The following is a 14,612-nucleotide window of genomic DNA, read 5'->3' on the forward strand; positions in this document are numbered from 1 at the left end:
TTAATGGTACATACAACCTACCTGTTGAGCTTCCAAGCCTAATGTTAACACTAGCTTTTTTTTTTTTTTTTAATTCTACAGTGTTGAAGAAAGAGATGAGAAGATTAAGACTGTTGAAGAACTGCTGGAAACTGGGCTAATAGAAGTGGCCAACAAAGAGGAGGAGTTAAAAGTAATTAGCATTTTAATGATTCAGCATGATTCATTTAAAGAACTTGAATTTGGGGCCTAGTGTGAAAATTCTGTTGGAAAAAAAATAAAGGCTTTCAAAATGATTGGCAGAATTAAAGTACCATAGGAAAGAATAATTTCACTATTTTCAATTAACACTTGTCCATTAAACAAATATGTATTTTTGCAGTCCACCTTCTAGTTGATTGAAAAAATGGACCTATTAAAGCATTTATACATTAGAAGTAGAAGACAAAATATCAATCGTATGGATAGAATAAAGAACATAAAGGAGCCCTATTTTTTTTTATATTTTCTAGAAATACTGACGGACTACTGTGATATACTCAAACTGTGAAGCACCTTCTTTTTCTCCCCACTTCTTTCAGGTCTAATAAAAGATAAGAGGGAGCATTAAGAGAAGTCTTAAGTTAAATGTTGTCGTCATGACTCTTACTTTTAATTTTCTCTTTCTGTTGCTTTTTAAGCCTACATTGACATTGTTATTTAAAAAATGTATTGTGTTAACTATGTAAGTGTAATGTTCTCAACATAATGACAGAGAATGCGGTAAAAGCAGTTAGCTTAGCAGAGTAAGGTCTGGATAATTTCCTAAAAGAAAAGTAAGCATTGGACTTGGGAAAATCCACTGGATATTCTAGGATAAGCAGCATACAATCTGTTTTACTGTTCTGGGATCTTGCCAGGTACTTGTGACCTGGATTGGCCACTGTTGGAAACAGAATGCTGGGCTTGATGGCCCTTCGGTCTGTCCCAGTATGGCAATGCTTATATTCTTATAAACTATCAGCTGATTGAGAGCCTGCTATAAGTTTTTTTTTCTCATGGAGAGAGAATGAAGGGACAAGCCCTAACCAGGCCCTAAGTGTTGCATTTATTAAAAGGTGAAGTGAAAGAATAGGCGTGAAATAATGTTTGTTTGCTTATTTATTTATTTATTTATTTATTTACTGTGATGGTGTTGATTTACATAATTTAAGTTCCTGTAGAATGGAAATGCAGTGGGCTTTGTTGAATAGATATACTGCAGATATTTATGCTGCTGATTTGTTGTATGTGTATTGAAACATATCCCATATCCCAAGGATATTAAATACCTATTGTCAAAGAAGGACTACTCAAAAGAAAGCTGTATATCCTTCTTGTTTGGTTTTAGTTTCTCCTTAGAGATGTAGTCATTGGTCCAAAATGCAGTTCAATATCATTGTTAAAAACTTTATGCAAATAAGTGCAAATTTTTATTTCTGCTGCTGTCTGTAAGATGTCAGTCCATTTATTCAAACCCAGCCACTGACAGTGTTTCAGATTTCTTCTGCCTTAGGGTAGTGGTGGAGCAGCGTAATGGTTAGAGTGATGGAGCTGAGAACCAGGGAAGCCGGTTTCAAATCCTACTGCTGCTCTTTGTGATGGTGGGCAAATCACTTAACCCTCCATTATCTCAGGTGCAAACAGGGAGGGGATGAGGAATATACTTAATGTGTTTGAATGTTATTTATTTGACATTTATATTCTACATTCTCCGAGGACAAGCAGGCTGCTTGTTCTCACGACTGGGTGACGTCCGCGGCAGCCCCCATCAACCGGAAGAAGCTTCGCGGGCGGTCCGCACGCAGGGCACGCCCACCGCGCATGCGCGGCCGTCTTCCCGCCCGTTTGTGACCGTTCCCGCCAGTCTTTTCTTTTCCGCGCCTGGAGAGAGACGTGTTGCACATCTCTCTCTTCGTCAGCCCCGGAAAACCGTCGCGTTGTTCGCGAACCTTCTTTGTTTTTTCATTGTTGTTGTCGCGCGTTCCGCAAGGGTTTTCTTCTCTTGTAAAAAAAAAAAAAAAAAAGAACACGCTGTTTTTTCCCTCGTTTCTAGCAGGGGCGTCGCGTTGCGGTCGATTTGTTTTTCGAGGTGTGATTTTACCGCCACCATCGATGACTTTGATTTCGCCGCCGCGATTTTTCCGTCGATGTCCTCGAAGGTCCCGAGTGGATTTAAAAAGTGTGGTCGGTGCGGCCAGCCTATCTCGCAGACTGACACCCACGCTTGGTGCCTCCAGTGCCTCGGGCCGGAGCACGATACCAAGTCGTGTACTTTGTGTCTTGGTCTCCAGAAACGGACTCAAGTTGCGAGGCAAGTTCTTCGGGACCGTATTTTTGGAACTTGCGCCGGCCCCTCGACGTCGACCTCGACGGCATCGATATCGACGGCTGTTTCTTCGGTACCGGTATCTATGTCCACGAAATCGGCACCGATGGCATCGACCCCAGGAGCACAGGTCCCGTCGGCCCGCCGGTCTTCCGGTGAGGGTAGGGGTGAGAGGCCGCGTGGGCAATCGGCCCCGGTCACTCCCTCTGCTCATGGCCCTCGGGACCGAACCCTGTCTGATCCGGCCCCTCGAGACCGAGGGGGATCGACCTCCTCCTCCTCCATACCACCTAGCGCCAATGACGGGCACCGCAAGAAACCAAAGAAGCACCGTCATCGGTCGCCATCGATGCACCCGGCCTCCGGCGCCAGAGAGGAGTCGACGCCGGGTAAGCGTCAGCGTCGAGAGGAGAGGTCCCCCTCGGTAGTGGAGGTACCGACGCGTCAGGGTCCTAGCACTTCGGTGCAGTCTCCTGGACCCGAGCAGCTTCCGGCACCGACGCCTCTACCGGCCCCCCCTTTTTTCCCGGCAGCGTGCCTGGATGAGTGCCTCCGAGCCATCCTTCTGGGGATCCTGGAAGGGCTGATGCGCCAGGCTGTGCCGGCGCCGGGGGTGCTTGCGCCCTCGGTGCCGTTGACTGTGGCGCTGGCGAGCTCTAGCCCGGTGCTGAGGCCTTCGACGCCGCTTGCGGCGCCGGTCTCGACCGCCACGCAGGTGGAGTCCCCGTCGACGTCGATGGAGGGAGCTTCGTCCCCGCCGGTGCGGGAGTCCACCGCTCGACGACACCGAGGCCTCGGTGCCTCGACGTCGAGCTGGGCCCGGTTGAGGACTCAGCTACATGAGCTTATGTCCGATACCGAGGAAGAGGCCTCGTGGGGGGAGGAGGAGGACCCCAGATATTTCTCCTCAGAGGAGTCTGTGGACCTTCCCTTCGACCCCACGCCTTCACCAGAGAGGAAGCTCTCACCCCCTGAGAGCCTCTCCTTTGCCTCCTTTGTTAGGGATATGTCTATATGCATTCCCTTCCCCGTGGTCTCTGTGGACGAGCCGAGGGCTGAGATGCTCGAGGTCCTCGACTATCCATCACCACCTAGAGAGTCCTCCACGGTGCTGTTGCACAATGTCCTCAAAGAGACACTGCTTCGGAACTGGATGAGACCATTATCTAATCCCACCATCCCCAAGAAAGCAGAGTCCCAGTACAGAATCCACTCGGACCCAGAGTTAATGCGGCCTCAATTGCCCCATGACTCGGCGGTCGTGGATTCTGCTCTCAAGAGGGCACGGAGTTCGAGGGATACCGCCTCGGCGCCCCCGGGGTGGGAGTCTCGCACTCTGGACTCGTTTGGGAGGAAGGCCTACCAATCTTCCATGCTCGTGACCCGCATCCAGTCTTACCAGCTCTACACGAGCATCCACATGCGGAACAATGTGAAGCAACTGGCGGACCTGGTTGATAAGCTCCCGCCGGAGCAGTCCAGGCCCTTTCAGGAGGTGGTCAGGCAGCTGAAGGCGTGCAGAAAGTTCCTGTCCAGGGGTATCTATGACACCTGTGACGTGGCGTCTCCTGCTGCGGCCCAAGGTATAGTGATGCGCAGGCTCTCATGGCTGCGTGCCTCTGACCTGGACAACCACACCCAGCAGAGACTGGCTGACGTCCCTTGCCGGGGGGATAATATTTTTGGCGAGAAGGTCGAGTAGCTGGTGGACCAACTGCATCAGCGGGAAACTGCCCTCGACAAGCTCTCCCACCGGGCGCCTTCAGCATCCACCTCAGCAGGTGGACGTTTTTCCCGGGCCCGGCAGGCTGCGCCCTATGCTTTTACCAAGCGTAGGTACACCCAGCCGGCCCGAAGGCCTCGACAGGCACAGGGACAGCCCCAGCGCGCTCGTTCTCGTCAACAGCGTGCGCCTAAGCAGCCCCCTGCGCCTCCACAGCAAAAGCCGGGGACGGGCTTTTGACTGGATCCACGGGAACATAGCCGCCCTCAAAGTGTCCGTGCCGGACGATCTACTGGTCGGAGGGAGGTTAAAATTTTTTCACCAAAGGTGGCCTCTCATAACCTCCGACCAGTGGGTTCTCCAAATAGTGCGGTGCGGATACGCCCTAAATTTGGCCTCCCTTCCACCAAATTGTCCTCCGGGAGCTCAATCCTTCAGCTCCCATCACAAGCAGGTACTTGCAGAGGAACTCTCCGCCCTTCTCAGTGCCAATGCGGTCGAGCCCGTGCCACCCGGGCAGGAAGGGCAGGGATTCTATTCCAGGTACTTCCTTGTGGAAAAGAAAACAGGGGGGATGCATCCCATCCTAGACCTGAGAGGCCTGAACAAATTCCTGGTCAAAGAAAAGTTCAGGATGCTTTCCTTGGGCACCCTTCTGACAATGATTCAGAAAAACGATTGGCTATGTTCCCTGGATTTAAAGGACGCATACACTCGCATCCCGATACTGCCAGCTCACAGACAGTATCTCAGATTCTGCCTGGGCGCACGGCACTTTCAGTATTGTGTGCTGCCCTTTGGGCTCGCCTCTGCCCCACGGGTGTTTACAAAGTGCCTCGTGGTGGTAGCGGCATATCTCCGCAAGCTGGGAGTGCACGTGTTCCCATATCTCGACGATTGGCTGGTCAAGAACACCTCGGAGGCAGGAGCTCTCCTGTCCATGCAGTGCACTATTCACCTCCTGGAGCTGCTGGGGTTTGTAATTACCCAAAGTCCCATCTCCAGCCAACCCAGTCTCTGGAATTCATAGGAGCTCTGCTGAATACCTAGACGGCTCAGGCCTTCCTTCCCGAAGTGAGGCCCAACAACCTTTTGTCCCTGGTTTCGCAGACCAGAGCGTCTCAGCAGGTCACAGCTCGGCAGATGTTGAGACTTCTGGGTCATATGGCCTCCACAGTTCATGTGACTCCCATGGCTCGTCTTCACATGAGATCTGCTCAATGGACCCTAGCTTCCCAGTGGTTCCAGGCCACCGGGAATCTAGAAGATGTCATCCGCCTCTCCACCAGTTGCCGCACTTCACTGCTCTGGTGGACCATCCGGACCAATTTGACCCTGGGACATCCATTCCAAATTCCACAGCCCACGAAAGTGCTGACGACGGATGCATCTCGCCTGGGGTGGGGAGCTCATGTCGATGGGCTTCACACCCAGGGTCTGTGGTCCCTCCAGGAAAAGGATCTGCAGATCAACCTCCTGGAGCTCCGAGCGATCTGGAATGCACTGAAGGCTTTCAGAGATCGGCTGTCCTGCCAAATTATCCAAATTCGGACAGACAATCAGGTTGCAATGTATTACACCAACAAGCAGGGGGGCACCGGATCTCGCCCCTTGTGTCAGGAAGCCGTCGGGATGTGGCGTTGGGCTTGCCAGTTCGGCATGCTCCTCCAAGCCACATACCTGGCAGGTGTAAACAACAGTCTGGCCGACAGACTGAGCAGAGTCATGCAACCGCACGAGTGGTCGCTTCATTCCAGAGTGGTACGCAAGATCTTCCGAGAGTGGGGCACCCCCTCGGTGGACCTTTTCGCCTCTCAGACCAACCACAAGCTGCCTCTGTTCTGTTCCAGACTTCAGGCACACGGCAGCTAGCGTCGGATGCCTTTCTCCTTCATTGGGGGACCGGCCTCCTGTATGCTTATCCTCCCATACCTTTGGTGGGGAAGACCTTACTGAAGCTCAAGCAAGACCGCGGCACCATGATTCTGATCGCGCCCTTTGGCCCCGTCAGATCTGGTTCTCTCTTCTTCTGGAGTTGTCCTCAGAAGAACCGTGGAGATTGGAGTGTTTTCCGACTCTCATTTCGCAGAACGACGGAGCGTTGCTGCACCCCAGCCTTCAGTCTCTGGCTCTCACGGCCTGGATGTTGAGGGCGTAGATTTCGTTGCGTTGGGTCTGTCTGAGGGTGTCTCCCGTGTCTTGCTTGCCTCTAGGAAGGATTCCACTAAAAAGAGTTACTTTTTCAAGTGGAGGAGGTTTGTCGTTTGGTGTGAGAGCAAGGCCCTAGAACCTCGTTCTTGCCCTGCACAGAACCTGCTTGAATACCTTCTGCACTTATCAGAGGCTGGCCTCAAGACCAACTCAGTAAGGAATCACCTTAGTGCGATTAGTGCTTACCATCATCGTGTGGAAGGTAAAGCCATCTCTGGAGAGCCTTTAGTCGTTCGATTCATGAGAGGCTTGCTTCTGTCAAAGCCCCCTATCAAGCCTCCTGCAGTGTCATGGGATCTCAACGTCGTCCTCACCCAGCTGATGAAACCTCCTTTTGAGCCACTGAATACCTGCCATCTGAAGTACTTGACCTGGAAGGTCATTTTCTTGGTGGCAGTTACTTCAGCTCGTAGGGTCAGTGAGCTTCAAGCCCTGGTAGCTCATGCTCCATATACCAAATTTCATCACAACAGAGTAGTGCTCCGCACCCACCCAAAGTTCCTGCCGAAGATGGTGTCGGAGTTCCATCTTAACCAGTCAATTGTCTTGCCAACATTCTTCCCCAGGCTGCATACCCGCCCTGCTGAACGTCAGTTGCACACATTGGACTGCAAGAGAACATTGGCCTTCTACTTGGAGCGGACACAGCCCCACAGACAGTCCGCCCAATTGTTTGTTTCTTTCGACCCTAACAGGCTAGGGGTCGCTGTCGGGAAACGCACCATCTCCAATTGGCTAGCAGATTGCATTTCCTTCACTTACGCCCAGGCTGGGCTGGCTCTTGAGGGTCATGTCACGGCTCATAGTGTTAGAGCCATGGCAGCGTCAGTGGCCCACTTGAAGTCAGCCACTATTGAAGAGATTTGCAAGGCTGCGACGTGGTCATCTGTCCACACATTCACATCACATTACTGCCTCCAGCAGGATACCCGACGCGACAGTCGGTTCGGGCAGTCGGTGCTGCAGAATCTGTTTGGGGTGTAAATCCAACTCCACCCTCCAGGACCCGCATTTATTCTGGTCAGGCTGCACTCTCAGTTAGTTGTTCTTCGTAGGTCAATTTTCTGTTGTTCCCTCGCCGTTGCGAGGTTAAATTGACCTGGGTTCTTGTTTTGAGTGAGCCTGAGAGCTAGGGGTACCCCAGTCGTGAGAACAAGCAGCCTGCTTGTCCTCGGAGAAAGTGAATGATACATACCTGTAGCAGGTGTTCTCCGAGGACAGCAGGCTGAATGTTCTCACCTACCCTCCCTCCTCCCCTTTGGAGTTGTGTTTTATCTTTTTTTGCTTGTCATTCAACTGGCGGGAACGGTCACGCACGGGCGGGAAGACGGCCGCGCATGCGCGGTGGGCGTGCCCTGCGTGCTGACCGCCCGCGAAGCTTCTTCCGGTTGATAGGGGCATGCCGCGGACGTCACTCAGTCGTGAGAACAATCAGCCTGCTGTCCTCGGAGAACACCTGCTACAGGTATGTATCATTCACTTTATCGCAAATAGGATTCAAATTCAAGGTGGCTCACAATATAACAAAAGTAGACCTGACAAGGCGTTCTGATTACAACAAAGTATACACACACACACACTCACACAAAATTACTAATAAGAGCATAACATGAAATCCTGATCATATAACATGTTTGAAATACATAAGAGAATGTGAATATGGACAGAGTTGTTGTCATTGGAAGTTTAGTTAGAGGGTTAGTTATTTCTATTGTTAGAGGTTGATCTTTTCAAGTGAATTTTCAGTAGTTTATGAAATATGAGATAGCCTTCAGTTTGATGGAGTTGTTTGAGCAAAGAGCTCCATCTGGTTGTATTTTGGTATGAAAATCCAGCATTATGGATAGTTTTATATTTGATTTTATTACATTGAGGAAAGTGTAATACAAGAAACAAGAAAGTCTCTGTATGATTTTTTTTTTTAGTGTTGCGTGTTGATGGCTCTATAAGATTCTCCATGTAAGATGGGGATGAACCATAAATTATTTGGTGGGTGAATGCACATAATTTGAAAGTAATGCATGAACTTATAGGTAGCCAGTGTAGGTTGAGTAGAAGCGGGGAGTATTGGGTACCTTTAAGTACAAGACAAGTTCCTGTGTTTTGAGCAGTTTATAATTTTCTGTTCCATTACGTTCATTCCCACTATTCCAGGATGAGTGGGTAGTTATGTCCATCGACCAGCAGGTGGAGATAAATACAGAACTGAACACCACTACATAGCTCCCTGCTAGCAGCTCAGCTCCTCAGTATCTTCTATCTCCAGCAGGTGGATGGACAGACTTCCTCTGTCTCTGGTTCTGAGGCCTTGCTCCTGGTCCAGTTGGTCAACCGGTTCCCAGTTGAGCAGACATACCTGGTGGTGCTGGGTCCCTGTCGTGCCTTCCTCCTGGGGTGTTCTGCACCTTTTCCCTGTTTGTTTTCTGTGTGAGAGCCTGCTCAGCAACCAGTCTACTCAGAAGATGAGGAGTCGCAGGCAACACAGTGAGTCTGGCAGGCCAGTGCTCCTGCCGTGCCCTGCTCTGAAAGGGGGGTGACTGTGTCCCCGGGTAGTGTGGACCATGGGTGGTGGGTCCTTTCTGCTGTGCTTCAGGCCGTGGAGAGATCGATGGGAGCACTGCGTGTCGGTGCTATAAAAAAAAACCATGGAGGAAGTGGAGGAGCAGTTTAATAATTGGATCAGTGGAGTGAGAACCAGGGGAGCCTGGTTGAAATCTCACAACTGCTCCTTGAGGTCTTTGGCAGATACTAACAGACTGTGTTTCCTCTGAAGACAGAAAACTACTTGAATGTTAAAAAAAAACCCCAAAAAACAAAAAACATATTTTTTTGCTTGTTTGTGCTGTGCTCCGGTTTAAAAAAAAAAGTGGGTGGGTAGCGCGGTTCACCACATGTTTTCCTGTGCAGTGGCAGTCTCTGGCCATGGCAACCCCCACTTAGTGTGCGACCTGCTGCTCGTCTTGCAGTGAGCGGTGTTCCTCCTTGTGCCGCTGCATGGTGTGCAGTCCGATTCCCAAGTGGAGGAGCTGATTCGGGGCTCGCACATACAGGGCACTCTCAGTCACAGCGGCGCATTTCTTTCGGTTCTGGTCCCCAGTGCAGGGACTTGGCGTTTCGCCTCAGAAGGAGGCGGGAATGGCGGCCATTTTGGGTTTTTTTCGGCAGAAGCGAAGCCCCTGCACAGGCAGCTGTGTAGGTTGGGTTCTCCGAGGACAAGCAGGCTGCTTGTTCTCACGACTGGGTGACGTCCGCGGCAGCCCCCACCAACCGGAAAAAAGCTTCGCGGGACGGTCGGCACGCAGGGCACGCCCACCGCGCATGCGCGGCCGTCTTCCCGCCCGTGCGCGACCGCTCCCGCCAGTTCCTTTTTTTCCGCGCCTGGAGAGAGTCGTGCCTTGCCGCTCTCTCTACTTCAGCCGCCGGATTCTTGCGATCGCGTATACGCGGATCGCGCTTCGTTAATTTAATTTAATTTCCTTTTATTATCTTTTCTTTTACAAAAAAAAAAAAAAAAAAAGACTGCGCGTGTGGAGCACGCGCGCCCCTTTTCCCTCGCTTCCAGCGGGGACGCCACGTTGCGGCCTAGTGGTCGCTCGGTCGTTTCTTTTTTCGTGGTGTGATTTTAGCCACCATTGACGACTTTGACTTCGCCGACGCGATTTTTCCGTCGATGTCCTCGAAGGTCCCGAGTGGATTTAAAAAGTGTGGTCGCTGCGGCCGGCCGATCTCGCAGACCGACACCCACGCTTGGTGCCTCCAGTGCCTCGGGCCGGAGCACAATCTCAAGTCGTGTGCTTTGTGTCTCGGTCTCCGGAAACGGACTCAGGTTGCGAGGCAAGTTCTGCGGGACCGTCTTTTTGGAACTTGCGCCGGCCCCTCGACGGCATCGGTATCGAAGGCCGGTTCTTCGGTACCGGTATCGATGCCCGAGACATCGGCACCGATGGCAGCGACCCCAGGAGAACAGGTCCCGTCGGCCCGCCGGTCCGCCGGTGAGAGTGGGGTTGAGAGGCCGCGTGGGCAGTCGGCCCCGGTCACTCCCTCAGCTCGTGAGCCACGGGACCGAACCCTGTCTGACCCGGTGCCTCGAGACCGAGGGGGATCGACCTCCTCCTCCTCCATGCCCTCCGGCGCCGGTGACGTGCATCGAAAGAAGGACAAAAAGCGTCGTCACCGGACGCCCTCGGTGCATCCCGAAGAGGAGTCGACGCCGAAGCGTCATCGTCGAGAGGAGAGGTCCCCGTCGGTTGTGGAGGTACCGACGCGTCGGGGTTCCGGCACCTCGGTGCCGTCTCCTGGCTCCCAGCAGCTTCCGGCACCGACACCCTTACCGGCCCCACCGCCTTTCCCGGCAGCGGGCCTGGACGAGTGCCTCAGAGCCATCCTTCCGGGGATCCTGGAAGGGCTGATGCGCCAGGCTGTGCCGGCGCCGGGGGTGCTTGCGCCCTCGGCGCCGATGACTGTGGCGCCGGCGAGCTCTAGCCCGGCGCCGGAGCTGTCGACACCGCCGCCGCTTGCGGTGCCGGTCTCGACTGCTACGCAGGTGGAGTCCCCGTCGACGTCGATGGAGGGAGCTCCGTCCCCGCCGGCGCGGGAGTCCACCGCTCGACGACACCGAGACCTCGGTGCCTCGACGTCGAGCCGGGCCCGGTACAGGACTCAGCTACATGAGCTAATGTCCGATACCGAGGATGAGGACTCGTGGGGGGAAGAGGAGGACCCTAGATATTTCTCCTCAGAGGAGTCTACGGGCCTTCCCTCGGACCCCACGCCTTCACCGGAGAGGAAGCTCTCACCTCCTGAGAGTCTCTCCTTTGCCTCCTTTGTGCGGGATATGTCGATCAGCATTCCCTTCCCCGTGGTCTCTGTGGAAGAGCCGAGGGCCGAGATGCTCGAGGTCCTCGACTATCCATCACCACCTAGAGAGTCCTCCACGGTGCCGCTGCACAATGTCCTGAAGGAGACGCTGCTCCGGAACTGGGTGAGACCGTTATCTAACCCCACCATTCCCAAGAAAGCAGAGTCCCAGTACAGGATCCACTCCGACCCAGAGCTCATGCGGCCCCAATTGCCCCATGACTCAGCGGTCGTGGATTCTGCTCTCAAGAGGGCATGGAGTTCGAGGGATACCGCCTCGGCGCCCCCGGGGCGGGAGTCTCGCACTCTGGACTCGTTTGGGAGGAAGGCCTACCAATCCTCCATGCTCGTGACCCGCATCCAGTCATACCTGCTCTATATGAGCATCCACATGCGGACCAATGTGCAACAGCTGGCGGACCTGGTCGAGAAGCTCCCGCCGGAGCAGTCCAGGCCTTATCAGGAGGTGGTCAGGCAGCTGAAGGCATGCAGAAAGTTCCTGTCCAGGGGTATTTTTGACACCTGTGACGTGGCATCTCGTGCTGCGGCCCAAGGTATAGTGATGCGCAGGCTCTCATGGCTGCGCGCCTCTGACCTGGACAACCGCACCCAGCAGAGACTGGCCGACGTCCCTTGCCGGGGGGATAACATTTTCGGTGAGAAGGTCGAGCAGATGGTGGACCAACTGCATCAGCGGGAAACCGCTCTCGACAAGCTCTCCCACCGGGCGCCTTCAGCATCCGCCCCCACTGGTGGGCGTTTTTCCCGGGCACGGCAGGCTGCACCCTATTCTTTTGCAAAGCGTAGGTACAACCAGCCGGCCCGAAGGCCTCGTCAGGCACAGGGACAGCCCCAGCGCGCTCGTTCTCGTCAACAGCGTGCGCCTAAGCAGCCCCCTGCGCCTCCACAGCAAAAGCCGGGGACGGGCTTTTGACTGGATCCACGGGAACATAGCCGCCCTACAAGTGTCCGTACCGGACGATCTGCCGGTCGGAGGGAGGTTAAAATTTTTTCACCAAAGGTGGCCTCTCATAACCTCCGACCAGTGGGTTCTCCAAATAGTGCGGTGCGGATACGCCCTGAATTTGGCCTCCCTGCCTCCAAATTGTCCTCCGGGAGCTCAGTCTTTCAGCTCCCATCACAAGCAGGTACTTGCAGAGGAACTCTCCGCCCTTCTCAGCGCCAATGCGGTCGAGCCCGTACCACCCGGGCAGGAAGGGCAGGGATTCTATTCCAGGTACTTCCTTGTGGAAAAGAAAACAGGGGGGATGCGTCCCATCCTAGACCTGAGAGGCCTGAACAAATTCCTGGTCAAAGAAAAGTTCAGGATGCTTTCCTTGGGCACCCTTCTGCCAATGATTCAGAAAAACGATTGGCTATGTTCCCTGGATTTAAAGGACGCATACACTCACATCCCGATACTGCCAGCTCACAGGCAGTATCTCAGATTCCGACTGGGCGCACGGCACTTTCAGTATTGTGTGCTGCCCTTTGGGCTCGCCTCTGCCCCACGAGTGTTTACCAAGTGCCTCGTGGTGGTAGCGGCCTATCTAAGCAAGCTGGGAGTGCACGTGTTCCCATATCTCGACGATTGGCTGGTCAAGAACACCTCGGAGGCAGGAGCCCTCCGGTCCATGCAGTGCACTATTCAACTTCTGGAGCTGCTGGGGTTTGTGATAAATTACCCAAAGTCCCATCTCCAACCGTCCCAGTCCCTGGAATTCATAGGAGCGCTGCTGAATACCCAGACGGCTCAGGCCTATCTTCCCGAAGCGAGGGCCACCAATCTCCTGGCCCTGGCTTCGCAGACCAGAGCGTCCCAGCAGATCACAGCTCGGCAGACGTTGAGACTTCTGGGTCATATGGCCTCCACAGTTCATGTGACTCCCATGGCTCGTCTTCACATGAGATCTGCTCAATGGACCCTAGCTTCCCAGTGGTTCCAAGCCACCGGGAATCTAGAAGATGTCATCCGCCTCTCCACCAGCTGCCGCACTTCACTGCTCTGGTGGACCATTCGGACCAATTTGACACTGGGACGTCCATTTCAAATTCCACAGCCCACGAAAGTGCTGACGACGGATGCCTCTCGCCTGGGGTGGGGAGCTCATGTCGATGGGCTGCACACCCAGGGTCTGTGGTCCCTCCAGGAAAAGGATCTGCAGATCAACCTCCTGGAGCTCCGAGCGATCTGGAACGCACTGAAGGCTTTCAGAGATCGGCTGTCCTACCAAATTATCCAAATTCGGACAGACAATCAGGTTGCAATGTTTTACGTCAACAAGCAGGGGGGCACCGGATCTCGCCCCCTGTGTCAGGAAGCCGTCGGGATGTGGCGCTGGGCATGCCAGCACAGCATGCTTCTCCAAGCCACATACCTGGCAGGCGTAAACAACAGTCTGGCCGACAGACTGAGCAGAGTCATGCAACCGCACGAGTGGTCGCTCCATTCCAGAGTGGTACGCAAGATCTTCCGAGAGTGGGGCACCCCCTCGGTGGATCTTTTCGCCTCTCAAACCAACCACAAGCTGCCTCTGTTCTGTTCCAGACTTCAGACACACGGCAGGCTAGCGTCAGATGCCTTTCTCCTTCATTGGGGGACCGGCCTCCTGTATGCTTATCCTCCCATACCTTTGGTGGGGAAGACCTTACTGAAGCTCAAGCAAGACCGCGGCACCATGATTCTGATAGCGCCCTTTTGGCCCCGTCAGATCTGGTTCCCTCTTCTTCTGGAGTTGTCCTCCGAAGAACCGTGGAGATTGGAGTGTTTTCCGACTCTCATTTCGCAGAACGACGGAGCGTTGCTGCACCCCAACCTTCAATCCCTGGCTCTCACGGCCTGGATGTTGAGGGCGTAGACTTCGCTGCGTTGGGTCTGTCTGAGGGTGTCTCCCGGGTCTTGCTTGCCTCTAGGAAGGATTCCACTAAGAAGAGTTACTTTTTCAAGTGGAGGAGGTTTGTCGTTTGGTGTGAGAGCAAGGCCCTAGAACCTCGTTCTTGTCCTGCACAAAACCTGCTTGAATACCTTCTGCACTTATCGGAGTCTGGCCTCAAGACCAACTCAGTAAGGAATCACCTTAGTGCGATTAGTGCTTACCATTATCGTGTGGAAGGTAAAGCCATCTCTGGAGAGCCTTTAGTCGTTCGATTCATGAGAGGTTTGCTTTTGTCAAAGCCCCCTATCAAGCCTCCTACTGTGTCGTGGGATCTCAACGTCGTCCTCACCCAGCTGATGAAACCTCCTTTTGAGCCACTGAATACCTGCCATCTGAAGTACTTGACCTGGAAGGTCATTTTCTTGGTGGCAGTTACTTCAGCTCGTAGGGTCAGTGAGCTTCAAGCCCTAGTAGCTCATGCTCCATATACCAAATTTCATCACAACAGAGTAGTGCTCCGCACTCACCCAAAGTTCCTGCCGAAGGTGGTGTCGGAGTTCCATCTTAACCAGTCAATTGTCTTGCCAACATTCTTCCCCAGGCCGCATACCCGCCCTGC

General features: G+C 53.6%; 1 protein-coding gene across 7 annotated transcripts in view; it reads left to right on the forward strand.

Annotated features, from left to right (window-relative positions):
- KTN1 (kinectin 1) overlaps positions 1–14,612 on the forward strand; it is a 227,432-nt gene that overhangs the window by 93,461 nt on the left and 119,359 nt on the right. For all 7 annotated transcript variants that reach the window (XM_030215125.1, XM_030215126.1, XM_030215128.1 and 4 more), the window contains exon 19: positions 82–172. In XM_030215125.1, the coding sequence (XP_030070985.1) occupies positions 82–172 (91 nt within the window). The remainder of the gene's footprint in view (positions 1–81; positions 173–14,612) is intronic.

This window comes from Microcaecilia unicolor, chromosome 9 (assembly GCF_901765095.1).
Source record: "Microcaecilia unicolor chromosome 9, aMicUni1.1, whole genome shotgun sequence".
In the NCBI taxonomy this organism is placed as follows: domain Eukaryota; kingdom Metazoa; phylum Chordata; class Amphibia; order Gymnophiona; family Siphonopidae; genus Microcaecilia; species Microcaecilia unicolor.